A 23162-nucleotide genomic window follows, 5' to 3' on the forward strand; every position below is an offset into this window, starting at 1 on the left:
GTATGACGTATGAAATGACTTTTCTATTAAATAAATGATTCGGTTAACTTCGTAAGTTTCCGGTTCTGTGACAAACTCCCTTTGACATTTCCTTATATGGAAAACATAACCGCTAAAACCGCTATTTTTCTACAACAACTGCTGCTTGTTTTCCTGCTAAAATCCGTAACAAATTACGCGCAAGCTGTAAACATAAACTGCAGTTTCGTAATTTAGGTGTTCCGCGATTTGTACGAACGTTTCGGTAGTGCTAGGTCAAGCCCGAAGGTTAGCCGGAAGTGGGCCGATTTAACCCCTTTTTCCATAGTGTCTCCATCTCCAGTTTAGAAAATGTCGTACGCCTGCAGTAAGTATTTTTTTATCTCACTTTTATGGCTTTTTTATGATGTGGCTTGGTTTTATTGAATTTTTGCAGAAAATATTTTTGCCACACTGCCCAAAACTCAAAGAGGTCAACCACTTGTTTTGGGTGGAGATCCTAAAGGCAAAAATTTCCTCTATACCAATGGAAACTCTGTAATAATCCGAAATATTGCGGTAAGTTGTTCACAATTTTTACTGTAGGAAATCAGAAATTGCTTTTTGTTTAGGTTAGGAATTTGATCTTTAGTTTATGACTTCTGTTTGAGGTAAAATATTAACTCAAACAGTGCATGATGTGCAGATTGTTTTCCTCCCAATAAGCTCCCTTTGGTTTTCTTGGTTTGTTAACCTACTTAAATAAAAATATTACACCAATGTTACAAAATCTACAATAAAGTACCTTACAGTTCTTGCCTATAGTCTGTCATTCATTCTACTTTAGTACTTTTGCTTTTAAAAAGCTTAATAATTTTATTTTAAATGTCTTTAAGGTTAAGACTTTTTAACTTACTTTTTAATACTATTAAAGGCTGATTACACCAACATATTCAAGGGTAATCTAGGCTGTTTTAATTTATCTGTTACAATTTGCACATGATCTGTCACAGTCCTAGAGAGCCATAAGAATATTAAGTTTTTCAAGTGTCATAGATCAGCAGTCATATGCATCAATCAAAGGTATTTGAGCATTTTTATAGTAGTCCAAATGTGCAGTATTTGTGTGTAAATCTCAGTACAGTTAATAGTTTGTGATTAATCAAAAATGTCACATTCTGAACCACACAATAAACCAAGACCAGTAAATATGACATTAACTATTTTGAATGTGACTTTGCACATCATTTGTTTTTCACATTCAAACCATTTATCTGCCAATTACATTGTTACCTCACTTTCATTTTAATTCTGTTTGATTTTTCTCACAATATTGACTTTATTTTTCACTTATTTTGAGTGTTGAACTGCATTAAACTATTAACATACAGGGTGTTCCATTTAAATTAAGCAGGTTGGTGCCTATTTTTTCTATAACAGGAGGTCCCGTCATCTGAAAATATTCCCAAGCATGGTGGGTTGCAAACTTTCTTATGTCCTGATTTTTTTATAATAATTGATTCATGGAGTTTCCCAAGGTCTACCTTATAAAGGGTGTCCATTTTATGAGTCTCACCATGGGTATCTTTGTTATTTGAAGAGATACAAGGAAGTTTAAATTAGGAGTTCATTAAAAAGCCCTTTTTCCTGCTCTAACCTAATAAATTGTTGATTGATATCATGTTCAAGACCCTGTTTGTAAAAATACAATTTGGGTTACTTTAAAATTGTTACTTTGAATTTTAACATTTGATGTATCACCCTATTCAGTAAAAAAATATACCTAGACATCTAATATGGCGTCTCCAAAACAAAAAACCTAAAACATGATGATGATTGCCACAAGCTGAAACTTTCTATCTGAATTATGATAACTCCATGTTGTAGAGGAGGAATGGTGGCACAGTAAAATGTTGATTATTTTTAGTTCTCTCATCAAATCCAGAAAGACTCAGAAGAGTGCCATAAAGTAACGTCAATACATTAGAATTTCAGACGTCATTTGACAGTGTCACATGCTAATCGGTTTGAAAATGACAATGATGTCATGTAAATAAGTATCAAGGGAGCTGTTATTTTCAAGGAACCCTTTATAATACACATATTTTTTGTTATTTTCACTACAACTGTCAATGTGAACCATGACATATGACACATTATCATATTTAGAAAAAGTATCCCAATACAAAAATGTAAAAATCGAATATGACGCCCATAAGCAAAATCAAAGTTGAAGATGGTAACTAAATACTGAGGCACTGGATCTAAAATATGATATTGCCCAGTTGTAAAGGAAGAAAAGTGACAATGGTAAAGTGTCATTTGTTTTCAGTTATACCATGAAATTAAATTTATTAAAAAAAATGAAAACTAATTTCCAAAATTTTGGTTTTGTTCAGATATCAGAAGTACAAAAATGTTGAAGTTTTTAAAGCGGTGTTTTATTCAGTTCCAAATTGCGCAACTTTGCCTCAATTTAAACTTTCTTGTAATAGCCGAAATTTCCATGGTGAGGCTCCTTGGAAACTCCATGAATTATGAAAAATCAATTGCTTGGTGTCATGCTAAAAACAAAAAATAACTATCCTACCACTTACTCTAAATTAAAACTCCGTTTTGCAACAATATTATAAAACTATTAAGGTTTACTGCTCTGCAAAGAGAAAGACAGGTTAAGGTGAGAATTAAATTGCTTCACACATGCACAGGAAAAATATTATTTCTAAGCAAATAATTTAGTAATATTTGTGAATTATTTCAGTAGTTAGGATTTCTATACGATTTACGTTTTTCTTTCTTTAGAATCCAGCAATTTCCGATGTGTACACCGAACATTCTTGCCAAGTAAATGTTGCCAAGTACTCACCTAGTGGTTTCTATATTGCCTCTGGAGGTAAGTCAATTACACAATATTTATATTTAATTTTGCTGGATAATAAATAAGTACAGAGCATTTTAAATGTAGTCCTCCTTGACTTAGATATTTCTTGTCTCAATTGCTCCTCAAAAAGAATGGTACACCAAAATGTGTGCTATTTTTTAAGGGGCTATTTCATTAAACTGGTTGATTCAATTTTTATTGAATTTAAAATAGGATAATTAAAAATAACATCATTTTTTAAATTATACAATAAATTTTGTGAAATGTATTGGACTAAGGTTGTTTTGAAGCAAATAAACAAATTTGCAAAATGGCGATTACACTTCATTCATATCTTGTATACTCAGATCAGTGGCAACTTTCTGAAACATCATTTACTACCATTTGCACCGTCATACTTTAACCTAAGTTGTATGTTCCAACTGTGATTTTTTTCACCTCTATTGTCACAGTCTAAACCATTTTTAACGCTTAAACTTACTGTCAGAACCAAAATACACCCTCTAAACATAAAAAAAATTATGAAAATCGAATTAACCCAATTTGACGGAATAGTCCCTAAAAACGAGCAACAATTCTGGTGTTTTATTCTATTTGAGGAGCAGTTTTATTTTAATATAAAACTAAACTTCTTCAATCATAAAATTCGCAGTGTTTTTTCAAGTGAAACATAATAATTCTATAACAAGGCTCATTTAGATGTGTGTGAACTCAACCAAATACATCATGAATCTGTTTCAGTTGAGAGAAGAAAAATAATAAGGCACCCTGGTTGTTAGATGAAAGTTATTTTACATTTGTCGATACCTTTCTCTTGTTTTATTTATAAATTGATCGGAGTATTGGTGATTCACTGCGGAATGTATGAATAATCAATTTTCTGTGCGTGTGTTGTGCTAATAAATGTTGGTTATGATTAGTTTTTTTTTTTTCGAGAAAAAAGCTAAGGTTAACCTTTTATGTATAATTGTAGATCAGTCTGGAAAAGTCCGTATTTGGGACACAGTAAACAAAGAGCACATCTTGAAAAATGAGTTCCATCCATTTGGGGGCCCTATTAAAGATATCGCTTGGTCTCCGGACAATCAGCGTATGGTGGTGGTCGGCGAGGGACGGGAACGTTTCGGACACGTATTTATGTCCGAAACTGGAACCTCCGTAGGGGAAATTTCTGGACAGTCCAAACCCATCAATTCCTGCGATTTTAGACCAACGCGGCCGTTTAGAATAGTTACAGGAAGCGAAGATAACACGATTGCCGTGTTTGAAGGACCTCCATTCAAATTTAAAATGACTAAACAGGTGAGGTTTTTGTTGGGATTTTTCAGGAGGATATTAATTAAATCGTGTAATCTTGTGACTATATTCAAGCCAGCGAATAAACGCTCGTTTCCAGTTTCTCCGATATCGTAATCTAGATAATGATACTGGTTTTACGGAATCTTCCTACGCTTTGTCGTAGTGTTATTTATAGAATTTAGATACTTGGCGATATTTCATCATCATTTGTGATTAAATCCACATATGAATCACACCCACTGAATTTGTTTTATAGCAAAGTAATGCTTTTCCCCTATGTCTTTGAAGCTGCTGTTTTTAGTATTGCTTTTATTAATGAATTACCTAATATTTTAAAGTTTTGAGCTGAAATTAGCCGACAGCTTGATGAGTTTTATATCCTGTCTAAATAGAAAAAAAATACGTTAGGCAAGTTGCCAATGAAGACACCTTTCTAATGTCTATTAGCTGTTAACGTTGTTTATCTGCGAAGTTTGTTTATGTATTAGCTCATTTGAAAATGATTTGTTACATTAACATGATTTTGCAAGTTGATTATTGTTTGGAAGTAGCAAAAAAGTGGTTATCACAATTTTCTGACTTCATAGAATTCAAACGTATAAAAAATGAAAAAATATAATATAGTATTATTTTTTCACATTTGAAGAGTACATAGATCAGTCCACTTTTGACAAAAATTGTGATGAAACGCTATCTTACAGTTTTTTACCTAAATTTTACAGTGGTATAGTTTATTCGAGTCAAAAACGATCACAGTCCGAGCGATATTACATCTGTAGATATGATGATCACAACGACCTTTTCTTCTTAGCAAAACTGACAAATTTTCATAGCAAACTATTATTTTGGTTTGTTCTTAACAAACCACTAAGTATTTTTTGTTTGTATAAAACAGTATTTCTTTAATTGGCATAACTTTTGAGAGCTGAAATTTATATTTTCTGCACGGAAAAACCTAAATAAAATTTAGACACTAATTGCACTATTTAATTAGACAAAATGTTGTATAAAAATATAACAATTTAATGTAAAACATTCAAATAACATTCTTTATCCTTTTTTTCATAGGACCATTCTCGTTTTGTCCAAGCCGTCCGCTATTCTCCGTCAGGAAACCTTTTTGCCTCAGCCGGTTTTGATGGTAAAGTTTTCTTGTACGACGGCACCACCTCCGATTTGGTAGGAGAGGTGGGCAGCCCTGCGCACGCAGGTGGTGTATACGGGGTAGCTTGGAGTCCCGACGGTAAGCAGCTGCTTACCACCAGCGGTGATAAAACGGCCAAACTGTGGGACGTCGAAACCAGACAGGTGGTGTCCGAGTTTAAATTGGGCAACGCAGTAGAGGATCAACAAGTAAGTTGTTACTTTTATGTTTAGTTCATGTTGTGTTATTTTTTTAAAAAATAATTTATTACAAGAATTGACTTAATAAAATATTGGTACTATTAAGTACAAAAATTTAACGATTTTGCGACTACCTTCTAATTTATAATATTAGCCTTTGCTGACACAGTTGATATGTCAGACCAGGTTAGGAAATATTGGGTTTTTATTACTAGTTACTAAATACATAACCAGTACAATAATAAAACACGTTTTTTTATCAGTTTTGACTTTGGTACATTTGTCAGTTCTTGTCATCGACATCCACCAAATACACCAAACTGTAAGGCAACTTTCTACATTAAAAACGTTTAATTCAGTGCCTGGATAATAAATTTAATATAACTATTATTTGAGGTTTCCTGTTTGTGGCAAAACGAGTATCTTCTTTCGGTGTCCCTGAGTGGCTTTATAAACTATCTGGACGTCAACAATCCAGAAAAGCCACTGCGAATAGTCAAGGGTCACAACAAACCAATCACTGTCTTAACTCTGAGTGAAGATCGTGACACTATTTTTACTGCATCCCACGATGGTGTGGTCACCAGATGGAACAATGAAACTGGAGAGAATGATAAGGTACCCGGTTTTCTAACGCAGCACACTAGAATCTAATTAAATGTTGGGTAGGTGGAAGGTGCCGGGCATGGAAATCAAATTAATAGTATGCGAGTCCATGATGGTACTCTTTACACTGCCGGTATTGATGATAGCTTAAAACAAATTGACATCGAAGGTGAGTGAATTCGTATTAATGATAAAAACTATTATTTGTATGGTTTTTATGAAATTGTAGGAAATGCCTACAAACCTCAGGACTTAAAACTGGGATCTCAGCCTCGCGGCATGGATATACTCAAAGAACAAAATATTATAGTGGTAGCTAGCGTCAACGAAATTGCCGTAGTGAAAGATAACCGGAAAATAAGTACGCTTAAAGTTAGTTACGAGCCTACTAGTGTTAGCTGCTCACCACGTGGACACATCGCCATTGGTGGTTCTGTTGACAATAAGGTAAGATTATTAATTTTTTTTTCATGCTGTATCGTGTATTTACAATTGTGTCCATTTTTTTGTTCCTGTCTGTATATAAACTGCTAAGCAATTGAAACGGGCTGCCCAAATTTTTCGGGTCCATTAGAGTTAAATATTTTGAAAACGAAATAAGACTAAATTATGTAGTTTGGGGTATTGATTCATCTAGATCCAGAATCTAGAAGATATTCCCGTTAAAGATACTTTCTATATGTTTGTTAAAACGACTTACCCATTTCTTCAATCAAAACACTTAGCCCAAAATCAGAGTTCCTTATATTAATTATTACATTAATGTCTGTAACTTTTGTTTGATGTTTGGACCTAAATGTTCTAAATATTTACTCATCTGTTAACAAAGTATTCATCCAAAAATATTAAGGAAATGCTCATTTTTTAAAATAAAAACCAAATTTCTGATGGATTGTATTTTTTATAAAATGTGGCCTTTTTCAAAAAGTAGATGCAATAATTGAAAATGATCAAACTTGTATTTTTAGAATTTGTCATCCATTATATTCATTAGGTTAAAACCAATCCAGATAAGTTTTCCTGGATTCTTAGAGAAAATTACATTTTTTTAAAATGTAACACTCTGTATAAGCTAGCTTAAGAGATATTTTGAAAACTGACAAATCCACACATTTTTTACTTGTTTCATTTTCAAAATATTTTAACTGAGACCAAAAAAATCGAACAGTCTATTTCAATTGGTCAGCAATTTATTTAGATTTATCACACACCTAAAAGGAAACTAAGTTAAATTGGACACTCAGGAAAAGGTGTTTTGTTTTTCAAAACAGTTTATAAAAGGAAATATTAAGCAAAGTGGTAAATTTCATAAACTGCGCGCCACCTCAACCGGGACAGTGATTTTTTTGGATCATTTTTAAAACCTTGCCATTTCTAAAGGAAACAACAGATTTTGATGCGGTTTGGACTGTCATTGAGGTTACTTTATTGGATTTTGGTTGATGGAAAAAACTCTGACTTAAATGCACCGCTACTGTACTATACAGGATGGAAAAGTTGCGCATCGCCAAAAAAATAAGAAAATAAACTCATGCAGTTATGAGATAACAAGTTTTCATGCAAAATTATCGGTAATTTTTATGCACTCGTGCAATTACTACCGATAATATTTGACATGGCAAGCAGTTTATTTAATACTGAATACAATTTTTGTTTCAGGTGCATATTTACGAGTTGAGCGGAGACAATTTGAACCTCGTACAAGAACTTACTCACTTGGGTCCAGTCACCGACGTAAGCTATTCACCAGACGACAAGTATTTAGTCGCTTGTGATGCCAACAGGAAAGTTATCCTGTATGAAACCGAGGAATATAAGGTAATCATCATTTTAATATTGGAAAACATTGAAGCTGTTGATATACTGGGTGACCCACGTCGAAAGACATCGATCGATAGAGGAAAAAGTATACATAAAAAATGTTGGAAAATCTAGTAATAGTATGAATGTCCATATGCCCAATCTATTTTTTTTCCTGTTACCTCTGGTTACAACAAACAAACACTCTGTATACTTTTTCATTTTTACTATAAAAATATCTATTACATAAATGTTCAGAATTCTCTGCAGAATACACAGGGATATTTACGTTATTCGACAAGGAAAATTGTAACTGAAGTATTAACTTTCAACACAGTTTTGATTCTGGGAGGGATATAGACCTATTGGAGGTATCTTTTAAAAATATTTTCAAGACGTACCGGTTGTCCCAAATGCAGAAAAAAGTATTAAAATTTTATTTTTTCAAATGAATTATCTAGTATTTTATTTGATTTTCAGAATCTACCTTGAAAATAAAAGGTAATTACATTGTGGTTTGATACGTCTAAACTTTACAGTTTCTCAGATATTCATTATTTTGTAAAAATTTAGAATAAATTTTAAGGTTTAATCACTCAACCTCTGTTTGATTTTTATTAATCAAAATTGGCTTGGGAACTGCTAAATGATCAAGTTTTAGGATCCATGGATGAGAACTTGTCTAGCTCATACAGAATGTCTCGAAATTTTTGCCCAATAATTGGAACCTTTAAACTTTAATAACTTGCCAAAATCAAATTGAACACCACCTATTTTATGGTTAAAGTAGATGCAAAATTTAATTATTTATCGAAAATTGCTAACTGTTGCCTTTTCTTGGAAAGTCAACATTTCTCAAACTCGCAACGATTTTGAGTGATTTTTGATACCCTTGAGAAATTACCACAGATTTAAACTGTTTTAAATGACAGCTTAAATAGCGAAATTTTTAGGAATATATCCAGTAAAACTTCCTATATGAGCTAGACAATTTATCCCTTTTCGATCATGAAACTGAATCTGTTTTCAGTGCCCAAGCCAATTTTGGTCAATAAAACTCAAAGAAAGGTTGAATGTTTAAAGTATATTAGCTTAGGAAAAAATTACATTTAAAAAACCAGTTGACTAATTATTTTTCAAAAAAACATGCTCAAGTGTTTAAAAATTATGAAATAGAATGTTGAATTGAAAAAAATTATTGGTGTTGATCATTAACAAACGTTAGCAACTTCCAGGGTGTTTTATGTTTACCTACTTCAAATTAATGGTCGATTAGAGGGTCGTATTTAAACAAAGTTGAGTTATATACATCCAATTTTGATGTAATTTTCCACGATTTGTGATAGTTTAAGGTTTGTTATTAATGGGCGGTAAAAACGTAAAAATACAGAAACAAACCTGGAATGTTATACCGGTAAAACCGATATAAATGGTAGGAACCGTACCGATATATTTTTTGTGAATACCGGAACCGCTATTTCATTTCGGTCCGGGTCCCTGATTCCGACATTATTGTTGCCAAGTTTTTCACAAATTTTCTATGTATACTTTTTCGTTTATCGATCGATAGTTTTCGCCGCGGTACAACTACTCTATAGCATTTCGTCACAACAATTAGCTTTTCATGACCTTTTTATTATATTTTACGATTCATTTAAATTTAACTCTTGACATATAACTACTTGAAATTCCTTGCTGCTTTGGAACAATACAGATCGTAAGTATGCTTCATGTACTGATCATGTATTTTTTTTTTAATTAACGTTTGTATCATTTAGTAATAATTTAATATGCTAGTATTGATATTCAGTTGCAACTATTAATTTTAAATCAATTTTTCATTTTAAAGCCAGCTACAAAGCAGGAATGGGGCTTCCATAACGCCAGGGTGAACTGCGTAGCTTGGTCACCCGACTCTCTGTTAGTCGCGAGTGGTTCCTTGGACACTAGTATTATTATTTGGTCGGTCGAGAAACCCGCCAAACATATTATTATTAAAAGTAAGTGTTTTTGCCGAATAATAACACATAAAGCGGCCTTCACAGGATCATTATTACTGTCGGTATTTCATTAGTTTATCGAAACTGGAAAAAAGTCAATATTGAAGTATTAAGTTGAGTGTTGCATAGGACTGCGAGTACTGTAGTAGTGATGTATGACAACAACTTATGATTTGCTTTATAAATGACAAACTAATTTGCCTTAGCTGGCTTTGAATACCGTCAAAAAAGCCCTAATTTTAAAGTCAATAACAAAATGGCGGCAGTTACAGCAAAACGGACAGCAGATTCATGTTCTCCATGCCAAAATTAGTTAAAATGGCCCCTTGACAAGGCTAAATCTAATATAGCGGCGGTCAGTATAGTAGGCCAAGAAAACCATTCATTTGAAGAAAATGTCGGTGCATTTTTCCAAAAATGAATTGATTATTTGAAACATTCCGTAGACATGTCATATGATCGTAGGTAGCTAATGAATGGAGCTATCACGTGACGTTTAAGCGCGCACTGTTAAGTTGCCCCGTTTGGTCGCTAGAGGGCGTCAAATTTGATTACCTTTTTACGGACATTTTGCTAAATCTCTCGAAAACGGTTTGAGTTAGCAGTTTGAAATTTTTACTATGTATGCCCCTCAAAGAGACGCTTTTTTACTAAATATAACTTTTTTCCGTACAACTTACCGGTAGAAAAATAAAAAAACAGATTTTTTGACGTTTTTATATGGGGTACCCCATAATTTTTTATGAAAATATTTGAATTTTGAAAATCATTTTCAACTGCCTTTATTAGTTTAGGATAATGGTAAATATGTGAGGTAAAGTGTCATTTGTCGAAATGTCATTTTGAATGGGTGCCATGTCTTGAAAACTGCCAAAAATGCCATAATTTCAAGATCGGTGACAAAACGGCGGCAGTTACAGCAAAACGGACACCGGATTCGTGTTCTTCATGCCAAAGTGAGTAAAAATGGCCACCTTGACAAGTTTAAATCCAACATCAAGTCATGTTCATAAAACTTCTCATAAATTCAAAGCCAACTTATTGAAGTAAAATTAGTTTTTATTGATTTTTTTTTTTCATTTATGAAGCAAATCATAAGTTGTCATACATCACTGAAATCAGAATTAAACGTACTATTTTGAAGTTAAAAAATTTAATATGTTGCCCATAAGAAAAAAGAAAGTTAATGATGACTGCCGACAGATGAAACGTCGGGCGTCAAATACGAAACTGTCATCATATAGCTGATAAAAAGTAGCAATGAAAATATTTTTTCGGTTTTGGGATATCTATTCAAATAAGGTTAGAAATAAATAAAAACAAAAAATCGAAATTTCAGTTTTTTTCGGATATCTTTCGGAAATTTTTAAAACGGTATTTGGTTTAACTTTATGTTGAGCAACTTTGCCCCAATTGTGATGGTCGAATTTGAATTACCCTGAATATCTGATTATATTTTTTTAATACATCATACATATTGAATTAGTTGAATAATGACGTGTGTGTGTGACAAACGTCACACACACACGATGTCGGAATACTGTCAATAATACTGATCGTGTGAGGGCCCCTGAAAACATACATATTTCCGAAAATATGAACTAAACAATTTTTCTTTGAAAAACTAGATGCCCACGCTCAAAGTCAAATTACCAAATTGTCATGGGTAAACAATACAACTGTCGTTTCCGTCGGCCAGGATTGCAACACCAAGTTGTGGACAATAACTCCATTCTAGTCTTGTTTCGCCTATATATTTGCGGCCTGCCAAACTAAGTTAAAAGTATTCAGTTGTCTAACGCGCTTCTGCATTTAATTTCCATTCAGATTTTGTACATTTATACTAATCTTATTTAACATTATTTATTTATTATTATCATATCTATATGTCGCGTTTTTTCCTTTTTTTAGTATTGTAAATATACGTATTTTCACGCTTTAAAATTTCGTTGTTCTGTTTTGCGCTCAGTTTATTTGTGATGGTATTGCTTTTTTTTTGGTTTTTGCATCAATGGGATATTTTAAGGCTATGCGGAAGTTTGGGCCTATTTTGTATTAACAACGTATTATGAGGGTGTAAAACATTTAATCGAATTTTTGTATGGTTATATGGACTGTTTAATGAATATATGAATTTATATTATGATTTTGGTGTACCTATAAAAAGTGTAGTCATTGTCAAAAATAAAATGATATACTTTTAGTTTTCATGTGTTTTTCTTCATAAGCCTGGCAAAATGTTTACTCTTTTGTCTGTACGTCAATGGTAGTGACACAGTCCAACTGTCACTACGGATGATAGATGAGGATAAACTGTAATTGGTCTATTTCATATCTCAGAGTTAGGATAAGGCTGTGATTCCATATCCATTCAGTGAGTGGCAATTGCCTACTTATCTGTCCTATAAACTGTTAAGGAATTAACCAATACCCTTTGTAGGAGCAGATCTAGTAGTAGCCTATCTTAAATAGGCAAGCAAAAAAAATTTAGGATTCTATTTTTTGTTGGTCAATAGAGGGCGTTTATTTAAAAAATTATTTTTAACATGTTTTAGTTTTTCAATTTTTTGCTGAACAACTTTTCTAACTAACAGTAAAAACTGTGTGTTTTAATCATTTTCCAAATTTTAAATATTAAAGAGAAACTTGAGTGACAGTAAAGTAAGAATCCTAATGTTTTTTTAAGATTTCAACTTCCAACTTTCATTTAAAAAAACGCCCTCTGCCGATCAACGTAAAATCAAATCTTTAAATTTCTAGACGCGTCTCTTAGAGTGCATATCGGACGCTAAAACAAGACTCATCCGAATTTTACCAAAAACCAAGGTTTAACCATCCCACATCTCTCTTATTTGAAAAACTAGAAAAAAAGTTGCGTGCGTCCCCTAGCGGTGGATTTAGAAATTCGAAAATAATTTTCCATTTTTCCTTTAGATCACATTTACTAAGGATGTTTTAAAGAGAAACAGCCGCTTGCACTGCCTATTAGCCCACCCTGTACAGAAATCTAAAGTTGATTATCATGATTTGACCTTTTTTTTTCACCTCCCTTTTTGTGGAGTATAAAGCCAAAATTTATTTGTCTGTACGTACATCACTTATTACCGTTATTGTTTTCTGTTGTGATGTATGCTATTAAATTTTTACACCGACCTAAAACAAAAACGAAGCGATAAAAATACACAAATACACTTTCATCTTTGGACAAACAAAATATCAAAAACGTTACGAAATTTTCTGGCACCTGTTTGTTCTCCAGGAACAACTATTTATAGCTCGCCTGGATAATATTCGAATGTTGGCCCAGTACACCGGTTTTTCCCTTATCATGCACACTACTTTTTTCAGATACGCCATGACCGATCAACAATTCGTGCTGAAATGGCACTACCATGAGGCGACGCTCTTACAAAATCTACCGTATTTACTAGAAAACGACATATTGAGTGATGTCACTATATCGGTAGGTGCACAACACGTTAAGGCTCACAGAATCATACTTGCAATGTGCAGCGTATATTTCCTTCAGTTGTTTCAGGTAAGTCGATTGGAAATCTCCAAGAAGTGATTTCGTTGCAATAATAGTCACTTTTTATAGCATGTTTTGGCTATTAATAAAGGTGCTTTGCTGATTATTTTTAGCAAACACTTTTAAACGCATCTGTGATTTTATTGTAGTACATACCGTTCTCATGGTCTCACTTTTCACTTTTGTTTTTCTGAAAATAAGTGGTTTCAAATTATTAATAATTCTTAAGAAATTGCGATATTTGTAATGTGTATAATCATGTAAATGCCTTGGTTAAAGTTTGTTGACCTAGGCAATATTTACTTATAATATTAGATGTGTGGGTAGTAGAATCAAAATCTTCAATAAAACTAAATAATTTCAGAAAGAAAAATAACTACTTTTCTATGAAACCTCGATTTGGTTTATTTTACAACAAATTCAAAAATTGTAACTTTGTTATAATTTTGTACCAATTATTATGACACTTTTTGATCAAGTAAATGTCCAGTTATGTGTACACAAATCGCAAAAAGTTAAGTGGACCTACATCATGTTGAATAATCAATATACAGAGTGTCCAACAGTGGATTAGACGCTTATGGAAATCTGGAAGTACGATTATTCTGAAAATTTGCCGGATTAGGCAAGCAAAAAACGTTTTAGGTATTGCAAATGTGAAAATTCACACAAAATGGTAAAATCTCAGAAACCGATTCAGGCACCGATGCGACATTATTCATGTAATATGTGAAAAATTTGTCGTAGAATCCAAAAAAGTAACAGTATACAGAGTCTTTCATTTAACACCATTTTAAATAAACTGTCCCGATCGACTTATGGTATACTAACAAATTTTCAGAAATTTGATCATTACGGTTACCCCGTAATGGATCGGTGGTTTGTGGTGAACCACCCTGTATAGTAGAGTTTAAATTTTGGGTTTTATACCTACAATATTTTCCTGTTTACTTTTGCGTCACTGGAAAAATTGATGCTTTAAAAACATTTTCTAAAGCCTTGGAGTGTTTTACGTCAAAAACAACTTTTGGTAATTTTTCAAAAAACCAATCGTTTTTTAATAAAATAGCATTTTATAATCAAAACTGATTTTTAAGTTGAAAAGAAAATTACAATGTAGAAAATGTTGAATTTGTTAATTATTTAGTAACAAGTGTTAATAACGACTTAATTGTTAAATTTAATTTAATTTAAACTATTAAAATCTAACTTTTCTTATTCAGTTATCAATCATTAAACCACGCCCACCTAAGCTTTTCTGTATTTTCAATGACTCTCAGTACAGTCTGACTGAAGTTAATGTAATTTATGGAAAACCTTCAGCACGTCCCTGGATTTTAATGGCAATTTCATTGCACCTTAACTGAATTTCCTTCATTTTCAATGGTATTTATCCCAATTTGACTGAAGTAAGGATTGTTTAGGAATTAGGAGGTTAATTTACTGTCAGTAAACCAAATTTCAGGGGCGTAAGATTTCAGAAATACTGCCTGAAATTGTATTTAATTGTACTTTAACTGAATTTCCTTCATTTATAAACTGACAGGGCCGTATTTATGCACAGGCTACAGGACATTCTCTGTAATATTTTCTTAGTTTTCTTGTGGTGAGTGTCCTTAGGTTGCAGACTATGTAACATGTGCGTGAATACGGTCCCTGTTGCATAACACAGATATCTATTCAGCAAAATTATTAAAAGTAACTTTATTTGATTAACGATTCTTCCTAATCTTTCAGGAATTGAAAAATACACAACATCCAGTTGTAGTACTGCACAACGCAAGTATAGAAGACGTAAGAGCGATGCTAGCCTTCATGTACCGCGGTCAGTGTGTCGTATCTGAAGATCAGCTGCCGAATTTGCTATCTGTCGCTAAATTGCTCAAAATCCAAGGACTTTGTGATATGAAAGTAAGTGGAAGCCACACCAGTAACATTTCCGCTGTCACTCTTTGTTAAGGTACCTGAGAAACATGTAACTACTGAAGCCATTCCACGATTAGACACTCCAGAATCGGGACGTCTCGGAGTCCAACAACTAAACCATTCGCCAGAACAAAAAGACTTGACCGAGAACGACAAATGCGAATCTACCTCTTATATACCGAGTAGTATTTCACTGAGACGACACAGTGGCTGCAGTAGTTATAGTACAGCGATAAATTTATCGATAGATAGCACAAGAATTAAAGTTTCTTCGCCTTCTAATTGGGAAAAACCTGTACGAAGTAAGTATGTATAAATTGTACCGTTTTTCTAGTCTGTTCACGATGTTTTTCCTACTCTATTCATAGAATTTCTCTGTCTAATAAAATAACACATTTTTGGTTACAGTTTTGATTTAAAATCACAGTAAACGTTGCCAGGCTTAACAATTTTTATTTGTCACGTTTAATTGTGAACCTTTTTCGGACCAACAAGTTAAACGAGATGTACGTTTATTTATTACTTTAATAAAGGTCTTTCCCAAGATCTTGTTTCAAAGGTAGAATCAAAAACCATGTAGTAGAAAACTAAATAACAAAAGAAAAAAGATAAAATAGTTAGTTTAAAAAAATAATAGATTCGAAAAAATATCAAGAAAAGAAAGGTATCTAGAAGTATTTACACGAGATGGCTAGATGGCGTTTTAGGGCTCTAAGAGGAGATATTTATGATTTAAAAAATGATACTCGTAAGAAAAATGTTGTACTTAAAACATGCGGAAAATTACCACTTTTTGCACTTGTTGGGTAAATAATTATGTTTATTTATATTTATTGTTAGCATCGCAAGAAAACACAAGTCCATGCTCCAACGAGGACACGTCACTGCCACCCTACACCACTTCCAACGTAAGAAAACATTCAAGTCCGAAGGACTCGTCGGAAACTTGTAAATGTTTTTTATGTGGAAAGTATTTAAGCAACCAGTACAATTTGAGGGTGCACATGGAAACGCACGAGGAAGCTTACCACGCGTGTCAGTCGTGTCCTCATGTGTCTCGAAGCCGAGACGCATTACGGAAGCATGTGTCGTATCGACATCCCGAAGAGTACCTTTCGAGAAAACGAAAAAAGATTGACAGTTCCTAAATTAGTCGCGCCAGATTAATAAAAATCGAGGTCAGCGCTGTATTTTTTATTTATTTAGAAAAGAAGTAAATAATCACCGTTTTTTGGTGGCGATATTGACTGAAAATATGCTTGACTAATCGCCAGTATGAGTTTTTTATACGTCAGTTGACGATATCGGATTTTTTTGTATTCAGTCAATTACTTGTATGATATATTGGTACAAATTATGTATTGTTTTTTTTTTCCTGCAAAAAGCAGATCGAAATATGACTGTTGATAAACAAAGCTTAGAAATAAAAGACAAACTAGTCAAATACGAATTTGTAAATAAACGTATTTAAGCCGAAACTTGTTTAAATTCTTTAGAGTTTCCCTAAAAATCGGAAAGTTCTCAAGGAAGCAAAAGTTTAATGTTGTAAAAACGGTGTTTGATTGCCCATTAAATCGTCTAAAACATTCCCCGTTTAACCTTGAGATTGATTGATTCAGATCTCTGTATAGAGAATAGAATCTTGGGACACACTGTATAGGTCTCATATGCAGACTCATACAAATCAAAATTCCCATTTTTGCAATTCGACGCTTTTGATGCTGTACTTTGTCCATTTTTTATCAAAACAAATATATTTCGGTGACCAACGCACAAACCCACGATATGTCCTAAAATCCCTAACCTGACGTTTATGTGCTATAATTAGGAGGAATTTTTATTTTCTTCTAATAAGTTAGTTTTTTTAAAGTTTAGCAATTATTTGCATTTTAAACAATATTATGTTTAAAAAATTAATATTAACTTTCTGTCACAAAGGTAGTATAAGGCTGAGGAAATTCAGGACAGTTCAGATTGTTTAAGTATTAAACAAAATAATACATCAACAACACATTAATAATGTATTATGTATTGTTGTTTAAGTTTATTATACACATTGTTAGGTGTTGCAGCTTTTAACAAATACCATAAATAAAAAAAAAACGTTTTAAGAATAATCATAATTTAAAGCACAATTTGGCATACCAAACACATACAGAAAACAAAATAATGCTCCTATCCATTTACATTGGACATGTTATTGGACATCAATGTGCATATTAGCAGTGCTTAAAGATTTAGGTTACGAGAAGGTTTGTTATCATTTAATTTGCTTATAATTTAATGTACCCATTGAAGAAGTTTTATGAAATTATATACATTTTACTTCCTCGTTTGATTATTAAGTTAATAACGTAATTTTTACGACATAAAAAAGACAAGTCACTTATTAACCTAATAATAAACCCTAAACGATTATTGTAAGAAACTTAATGATTGATGAACTAGTAAATCAACATTTTTAAACATTTTTCTAGTAAATGTTAAGTAGATTTCCTAAATAGAATTATATACAATATATAATTTCACTTTTTAAAATTCATGTCATTTCTAGAATTAGGGAAAAAATATTTGAAATGTTGAACTAATTAGAACCCTTGTACTCACCTGTAATTTATACAAAACTTTTTTAGTTGATACCATATAGAATTAAATAAAACAAAAAACAGTAAAATAAAAGCAAATAGAAAGAAAATAAAAGAACAAAATGCTCACCGAATGCTACACACAAATTGCTGAATGCTGAGCATTGTCAGGAGCTGCCCGTGAAAATACCAGAAGAACGGAATTACTCTAGACGACACAATGTGGCATCAATCTGTTTTAAAGATGGCGCAATCAGCATTAATTTCCTTCTATACATTGAATCATTGGCCACTGGATTACGTTCCAAGTAAACTGTTACCAATTGGGGATGATTAGCAAGGTTGTTTACCGTATTCCACTCGCTCACTTTGTTGTCATTTAACTGCAACATTATTAAATAAATTGAATATTCTAAACTGGTCCTAAGAAAGCCTTACCCAAAACTCTTGAAGGCTTTGCAATTCTTCCAAATTTTCGATTGAAACAATTTTATTTTGCGCCAAGTCTAACGTCTCTAACTTTTTCAGCGTACTTAAATTTTCAATTTTAGTTATGGCATTCTCAGAAAGATATAGTTCAGTTAGTTCGGTCAGCTCGTCCAGGTTCTCAATCTTGGTGAGACGGTTGCTTTGCAAACTTAAGCAATTTAAGTTGACCAACGTATCCAAATTTTTAATTTCGGTTAGTTTGTTTTTACCCAAAAACAGGGATTTGAGCGACGTTAACTCACTCAGGTTTTCAATTTCCTGCAATTTGAAATAAGGAGAAAAGTGTAATGACGTCAATGTCGAAAGTTGTTTTTAATGCAAATGTTTGTATGCGTGTGTAAATACTGAAAAAGTAATTTGTTATTTGGTCTATATCTGTTACTCATTGCAAGTTAACTTCATATTTCAGTTATTTGTAGGAATAACTATAGACATACTTACATCGTAGTAAATGATTAAAAATAGACATTTTTTTAAAGTTATATTCGATTATGGGAAAACACTACTGGAATCACATCGAAAAAGTGCCTTAAGAATGTTTTTGTTTCAATTTGCGGCAAATTTGGTGAAATTTGAAAAACACCCTCTAGCGCCGCAAATTGACAAAATATCAAAATATTGCCGTCTTTTCTCAAAAATCGACCTCTAGACATGTATACTAGTTTTTTCCTATCTAACCGGAAAATGGGGTTTTCTTGTCAAAACACACTAAATCCCGACACACAGTACGTATTAAAAATGATATTGTATTTCAATTACCCTTGTCATACAAAATATATTTGAATACTTCAATTATTGTCAGTAACAAAATAACGCTTTTGTGGTGGTAAAATTATGATTTTCTGAAAAAAAAGAATTCTATACCTCTGCCAATTTTGGATGGCAGATACATCACATAACAATGTTAGAAAGAGAAAAGAGTCAGTTTGATGATGAGTCAGTCAGATTTGATTTAAATAAGTTTATTTTCATATTTTTATTTTTAGTTTTATTTCACTTTGTTAATACAGGTTGAGTAATGAGAAGAACAATATTTTGAACCCACTCCCACTCCATGTAATACCTTATATCAAGTTTTTTTTTCTTTGTGATCACCTTTCATGATGGTTCATGTAGTTTAATTGACGTTTTGGCTTTCTATAAGCCTTTATCAGAATTGGTCTTGGTTTAAAACATGATATTCATTGCCTTGCTTCAAAAGCAGCGTTTTGCAATTTTTAGGGATTTTTGATCAGTTACTGTTTAAGCAGTGGGTAAACATTTAACATTTAAATACGTTCCGACAAATATTAAAAGTAGTAACACATACACATTTAAACATTCATTTGCTTTTACAGTACTGCTAATGATATAAGGTATAAAGGAAAAACATTAAATTTCTAAAACACATGATCACACTTTTAATGTAAAATTTTAGTTGACACTCAAAAACACAAAAAAAACTTACCCTTATTTTGTTATCACCCAACTCCAATAAGGTTAATTTAGTCAAATGGCTCAGATTTTCAATTTTACTGATCTTATTGGAAGACAAAAATAGCTTATCCAGATTGGTAAGATTCTCCAATCCTTCGATTTCACGGATCCTATTGAATGATAAATCCAAAATCCTATAAGAAAAAAAACAATACACACTCAAATAAATCATATTACAGGAATTACTACTTAGTGACTAAAAATTAGCTAAAAACCTTTTTCCTTGATATCGCAATTTTAAAAATAATATTCTTTGACCCCAAAATGAAGTTAATTTTTTTTTAGGAAACTAATAGACTCTGATACAATTTATTGTTATATTGTTGCCTTGTCCCTTACATATCACTTTTTCCTTGATCTAAATGTATATTTTTCAATAATAATTTACCTTTGAAAAAGTACTCCCTGCCAAACTCAAATTAATAATCACTTAACTATCAACTAATATACCCAATCCAGTTTTTTTGAAATGATTAATGGTATCAATTCCACTCAGTTTCCTCATACAAAGACCATTGCCTCTTAGAGAAACATACAATGGGTAATAACACACATTATAAACTTGGTGACTGTATAAAAACCTCATTCAGAGCTACAATTTTCTTAATGTAAAGTGTGATTTTTCATTATCAATATATTGAATTGTTAGTTGATTACTAGTATAAAGTATGCTAACAAACAGTATTAGAATTGGAATCATAATGAATCAATGTTATTTAAAAATATAATGGCATACAAAGTGCTTTACCCAAAAAAAATAATAAAATTGGTCTTTACCTTTCCATTTTGGAAAGTGGAAAAAGATGAAAATACTTTAAACAAAACTTTAATTGTTCAAAACATTATGTAAACCAAAAAAAAATTAGTAAAAAAGGATCTAACAAACAGTATTTTCAATTTTATAAAATATTTTCAGAAAAGTATACTATCATTCTGGATTCAAAAAAATTGGAAAAAATACAAATGGAAGCTGCATTCACAACTAACAACACCACAATTACAACATTCCATCTCTCATCTCTTCTGTTTGTGGTAAACAAAAATCAACTTGGCATTTAGCCCTCAGTTTTTCTCTATTTTTTATCCTAATGTCTACCTATAAAGATTGTGTTAAATGTGTAAACTTCTATAACTAAAATAAAGAATTTCGGTTATCACAGTTGTGTGACACAGACAAACTAGTGATACATAATACATTCTATTGCCAGTGTTCAAGTCTTGTTTACACAACAAAAAAACTTCAGAGCTATAAAGATACCATTTACATTACTATTTATTACCATGGCTTGGCTAAGCAGCCATGTATTTTTATTTTATTTTAGTTTTTTGAGAATGCTTCTGGCTATAAACTATCTGACAGGTTGCAGATGTATGTTTATAACCAAGTTCATACCATTTCTATGTAGGTACTTTCCAGCATAGTTTTCACTTAAATCTTGATTTAGTAAACAGGTTTACTAACAGTAACATTTAGTGCATGTTTAGTAAACTTCATCAAGAGTTATCCATACTAAATATTAAATACATACATACACCATCGGGTGCTTAAAAATATAAAACAATTCTGCCAAAAACAGAAAGATTAAATTACATTTGGACTTGCTTAAGCCAGTATTAGCAGTATTAGCACAGATAGTTACTTTGCACTTTTCTATAGTCAAAATGTGTCCATTTTGTTATACATTTATACTTTTTTAACCATTTTTATTTATTTTTATAATCATTGTTTTCTAAACTTGCTTCAGTTTTATAAAAGACACAAGTTTATTCCTGAAAAACAGTTTTCTTAAATGCTCTAGTGTCTTTTAATTTTTTAAAAATAGTAATATGATACTAGTTTTGTCCAAGTTTTTTTAGTAACTTTTTAAATTAATATTTAACTTTGTGCAGAAATATATTCAGTTTGTGGTTGTTAATAGACCACTAATTGTTGCATTATGCAACATCAATAAAACATGTTTCTCCAGATACTTAATATGCACATTAACTCAGAAAGTATCACCTTGAGTACTAAGAGACAATATTGATATCCTAAATAAACAAAATTAACATGACTCTTAGCCTTTTTACCATATATCTTTGCAACCAGGCTTTAACATTAATAAAATAGTAAAAAATGTAAAATGCATACTCTAAATTTTGTAGAGTCTCCAATCCCTCAATCTTTGTTATCTGATTATCATACAATTCCAATTCCTTTAAAGTGGTAAGTGTACTCAGGTTCTCAATCTTAGTAATCAAATTCCACCTTAGATAAAGCCTCTCGATTTGTGTCAAAGGTTCCAAGTTTTGCAACTTGCCTATTCGTCCATGATTCAAGTCCAATTCAAGAGTATCTGGATCAATGATCATTATATCATTCACTGTTAATTGACCCGAATGGGAATGTCCAGAGGTTTGATGGTCACCTCCAGGCTTGGGTGAAGTAGTTTCTGAAACATCTAGAAACATGTTAATTTACAAGGCAATTGATTGAAGTGGCATTGAATTAAACTATAACAATTTTATTAAACGCATTATTTAATGAAGGGTTATAAAAAGATTGTTTATAAATAATTACCAGACTCTTCAATTTCCTTTTCATCTTTAGAAAGAGGCATTCTGAGACTCAACTAGTTCCAGAAAGTACGTTCAAGATAGTCGCAGTTTTGATTTCTTGCACAATTTTCGGGTCAAAATGTGAGTTTGTTCACTAACTTTGTGAATTTTTAAATTAAAGATGAACTGAATATAGGATAAGAACAGGCAAAGCGGGGCGGGCGGCACTTGTATACACAAAAGTATTTTGATTTTTGACTTTTGTTTGACTCATTGACATTCAGTACGTCAATTGTCAAAAATCGAAAATCAAAATTCCCCGCCGAGTAGTCCGGGGCCTAATTCTTGAAAACAAGGAACGGAATTTTCAAGATAATTGTTGATAGAATGTGACAGAAGAAGCTGACTATGGCGGGTTCCTGTCACTTTCTACTTGTCTTTCTCTTGATTATTCCTTTCCTTCGTTTCAAGTATACGCACCCAGGCAGCTGAAGGCTGAAAGCCGTAAAACCAAAAAAAATAAATTCTTTAATAATTTTCTTGCTTTCCTAAAAACTAAAATCATATACCCGATGCTTCCTTCCTTCCTTTTTGTTCTCCATTTATGATTTGCTAACGGTGAAAAACAATAAAATTGTATGAATAAAATAAGAAATTATTATAATTTCTTATACTAATAATTTGCGATTTTTTTTTTGTATAAGAAACCGATGTTTTTTTCTGTTGCGCCA

The 23162-nt window shown here is 32.1% G+C and overlaps 3 protein-coding genes and 1 long non-coding RNA gene across 7 annotated transcripts; 2 read left to right on the forward strand and 2 right to left on the reverse strand.

Moving 5' to 3' along the window:
- Positions 1–83: 83 nt before the first annotated feature.
- Positions 84–12091, forward strand: flr (actin-interacting protein 1 flr). The gene is made up of 11 exons (XM_081995447.1): positions 84–346; positions 416–537; positions 2761–2851; positions 3813–4141; positions 5207–5491; positions 5879–6100; positions 6152–6257; positions 6318–6535; positions 7748–7906; positions 9738–9888; positions 11517–12091. The coding sequence occupies exons 1-11, from the start codon at positions 331–333 to the stop codon at positions 11624–11626; spliced, it is 1809 nt and encodes a 602-aa protein (XP_081851573.1). The 5' UTR covers positions 84–330; the 3' UTR covers positions 11627–12091.
- On the reverse strand, positions 11983–13269 carry LOC145740105 (uncharacterized). Its single transcript, XR_014181340.1, has 2 exons — positions 13133–13269; positions 11983–13041 (listed from the first exon to the last, which is right to left on the reverse strand). It is a non-coding gene; the product is annotated as an uncharacterized LOC145740105 (long non-coding RNA).
- LOC145740103 (uncharacterized) lies at positions 13184–16821 on the forward strand. Of its 3 annotated transcripts, XM_081995461.1 has the most exons (5): positions 13206–13426; positions 15155–15328; positions 15378–15645; positions 16184–16251; positions 16315–16821. In XM_081995461.1, exons 1-5 carry the CDS (start codon positions 13217–13219, stop codon positions 16489–16491), a joined length of 897 nt encoding a protein of 298 aa, XP_081851587.1. In that variant the 5' UTR covers positions 13206–13216; the 3' UTR covers positions 16492–16821. The 3 variants fall into 3 exon arrangements, with proteins under 3 accessions (XP_081851586.1, XP_081851587.1, XP_081851588.1); XM_081995460.1 differs by having other exon boundaries at positions 13184–13426; positions 16184–16821; XM_081995462.1 differs by having other exon boundaries at positions 13206–13351; positions 16184–16821.
- Positions 16822–17351: 530 nt separating this feature from the next.
- Positions 17352–22680, reverse strand: LOC145740102 (uncharacterized). 2 transcript variants are annotated; one of them, XM_081995459.1, is made up of 5 exons: positions 22454–22680; positions 22025–22325; positions 19865–20027; positions 18367–18675; positions 17352–18311 (listed from the first exon to the last, which is right to left on the reverse strand). In XM_081995459.1, the coding sequence occupies exons 1-5, from the start codon at positions 22491–22493 to the stop codon at positions 18132–18134; spliced, it is 993 nt and encodes a 330-aa protein (XP_081851585.1). In that variant the 5' UTR covers positions 22494–22680; the 3' UTR covers positions 17352–18131. The 2 variants fall into 2 exon arrangements, with proteins under 2 accessions (XP_081851585.1, XP_081851583.1); XM_081995457.1 differs by having other exon boundaries at positions 22025–22334; positions 22454–22679.
- Between the last annotated feature and the right edge of the window lie 482 nt (positions 22681–23162).

The sequence above is a fragment of the Ips typographus genome, linkage group LG1, assembly GCF_016097725.1.
Source record: "Ips typographus isolate SLU linkage group LG1, UJ_Ityp_2.0, whole genome shotgun sequence".
NCBI lineage: Eukaryota > Metazoa > Arthropoda > Insecta > Coleoptera > Curculionidae > Ips > Ips typographus.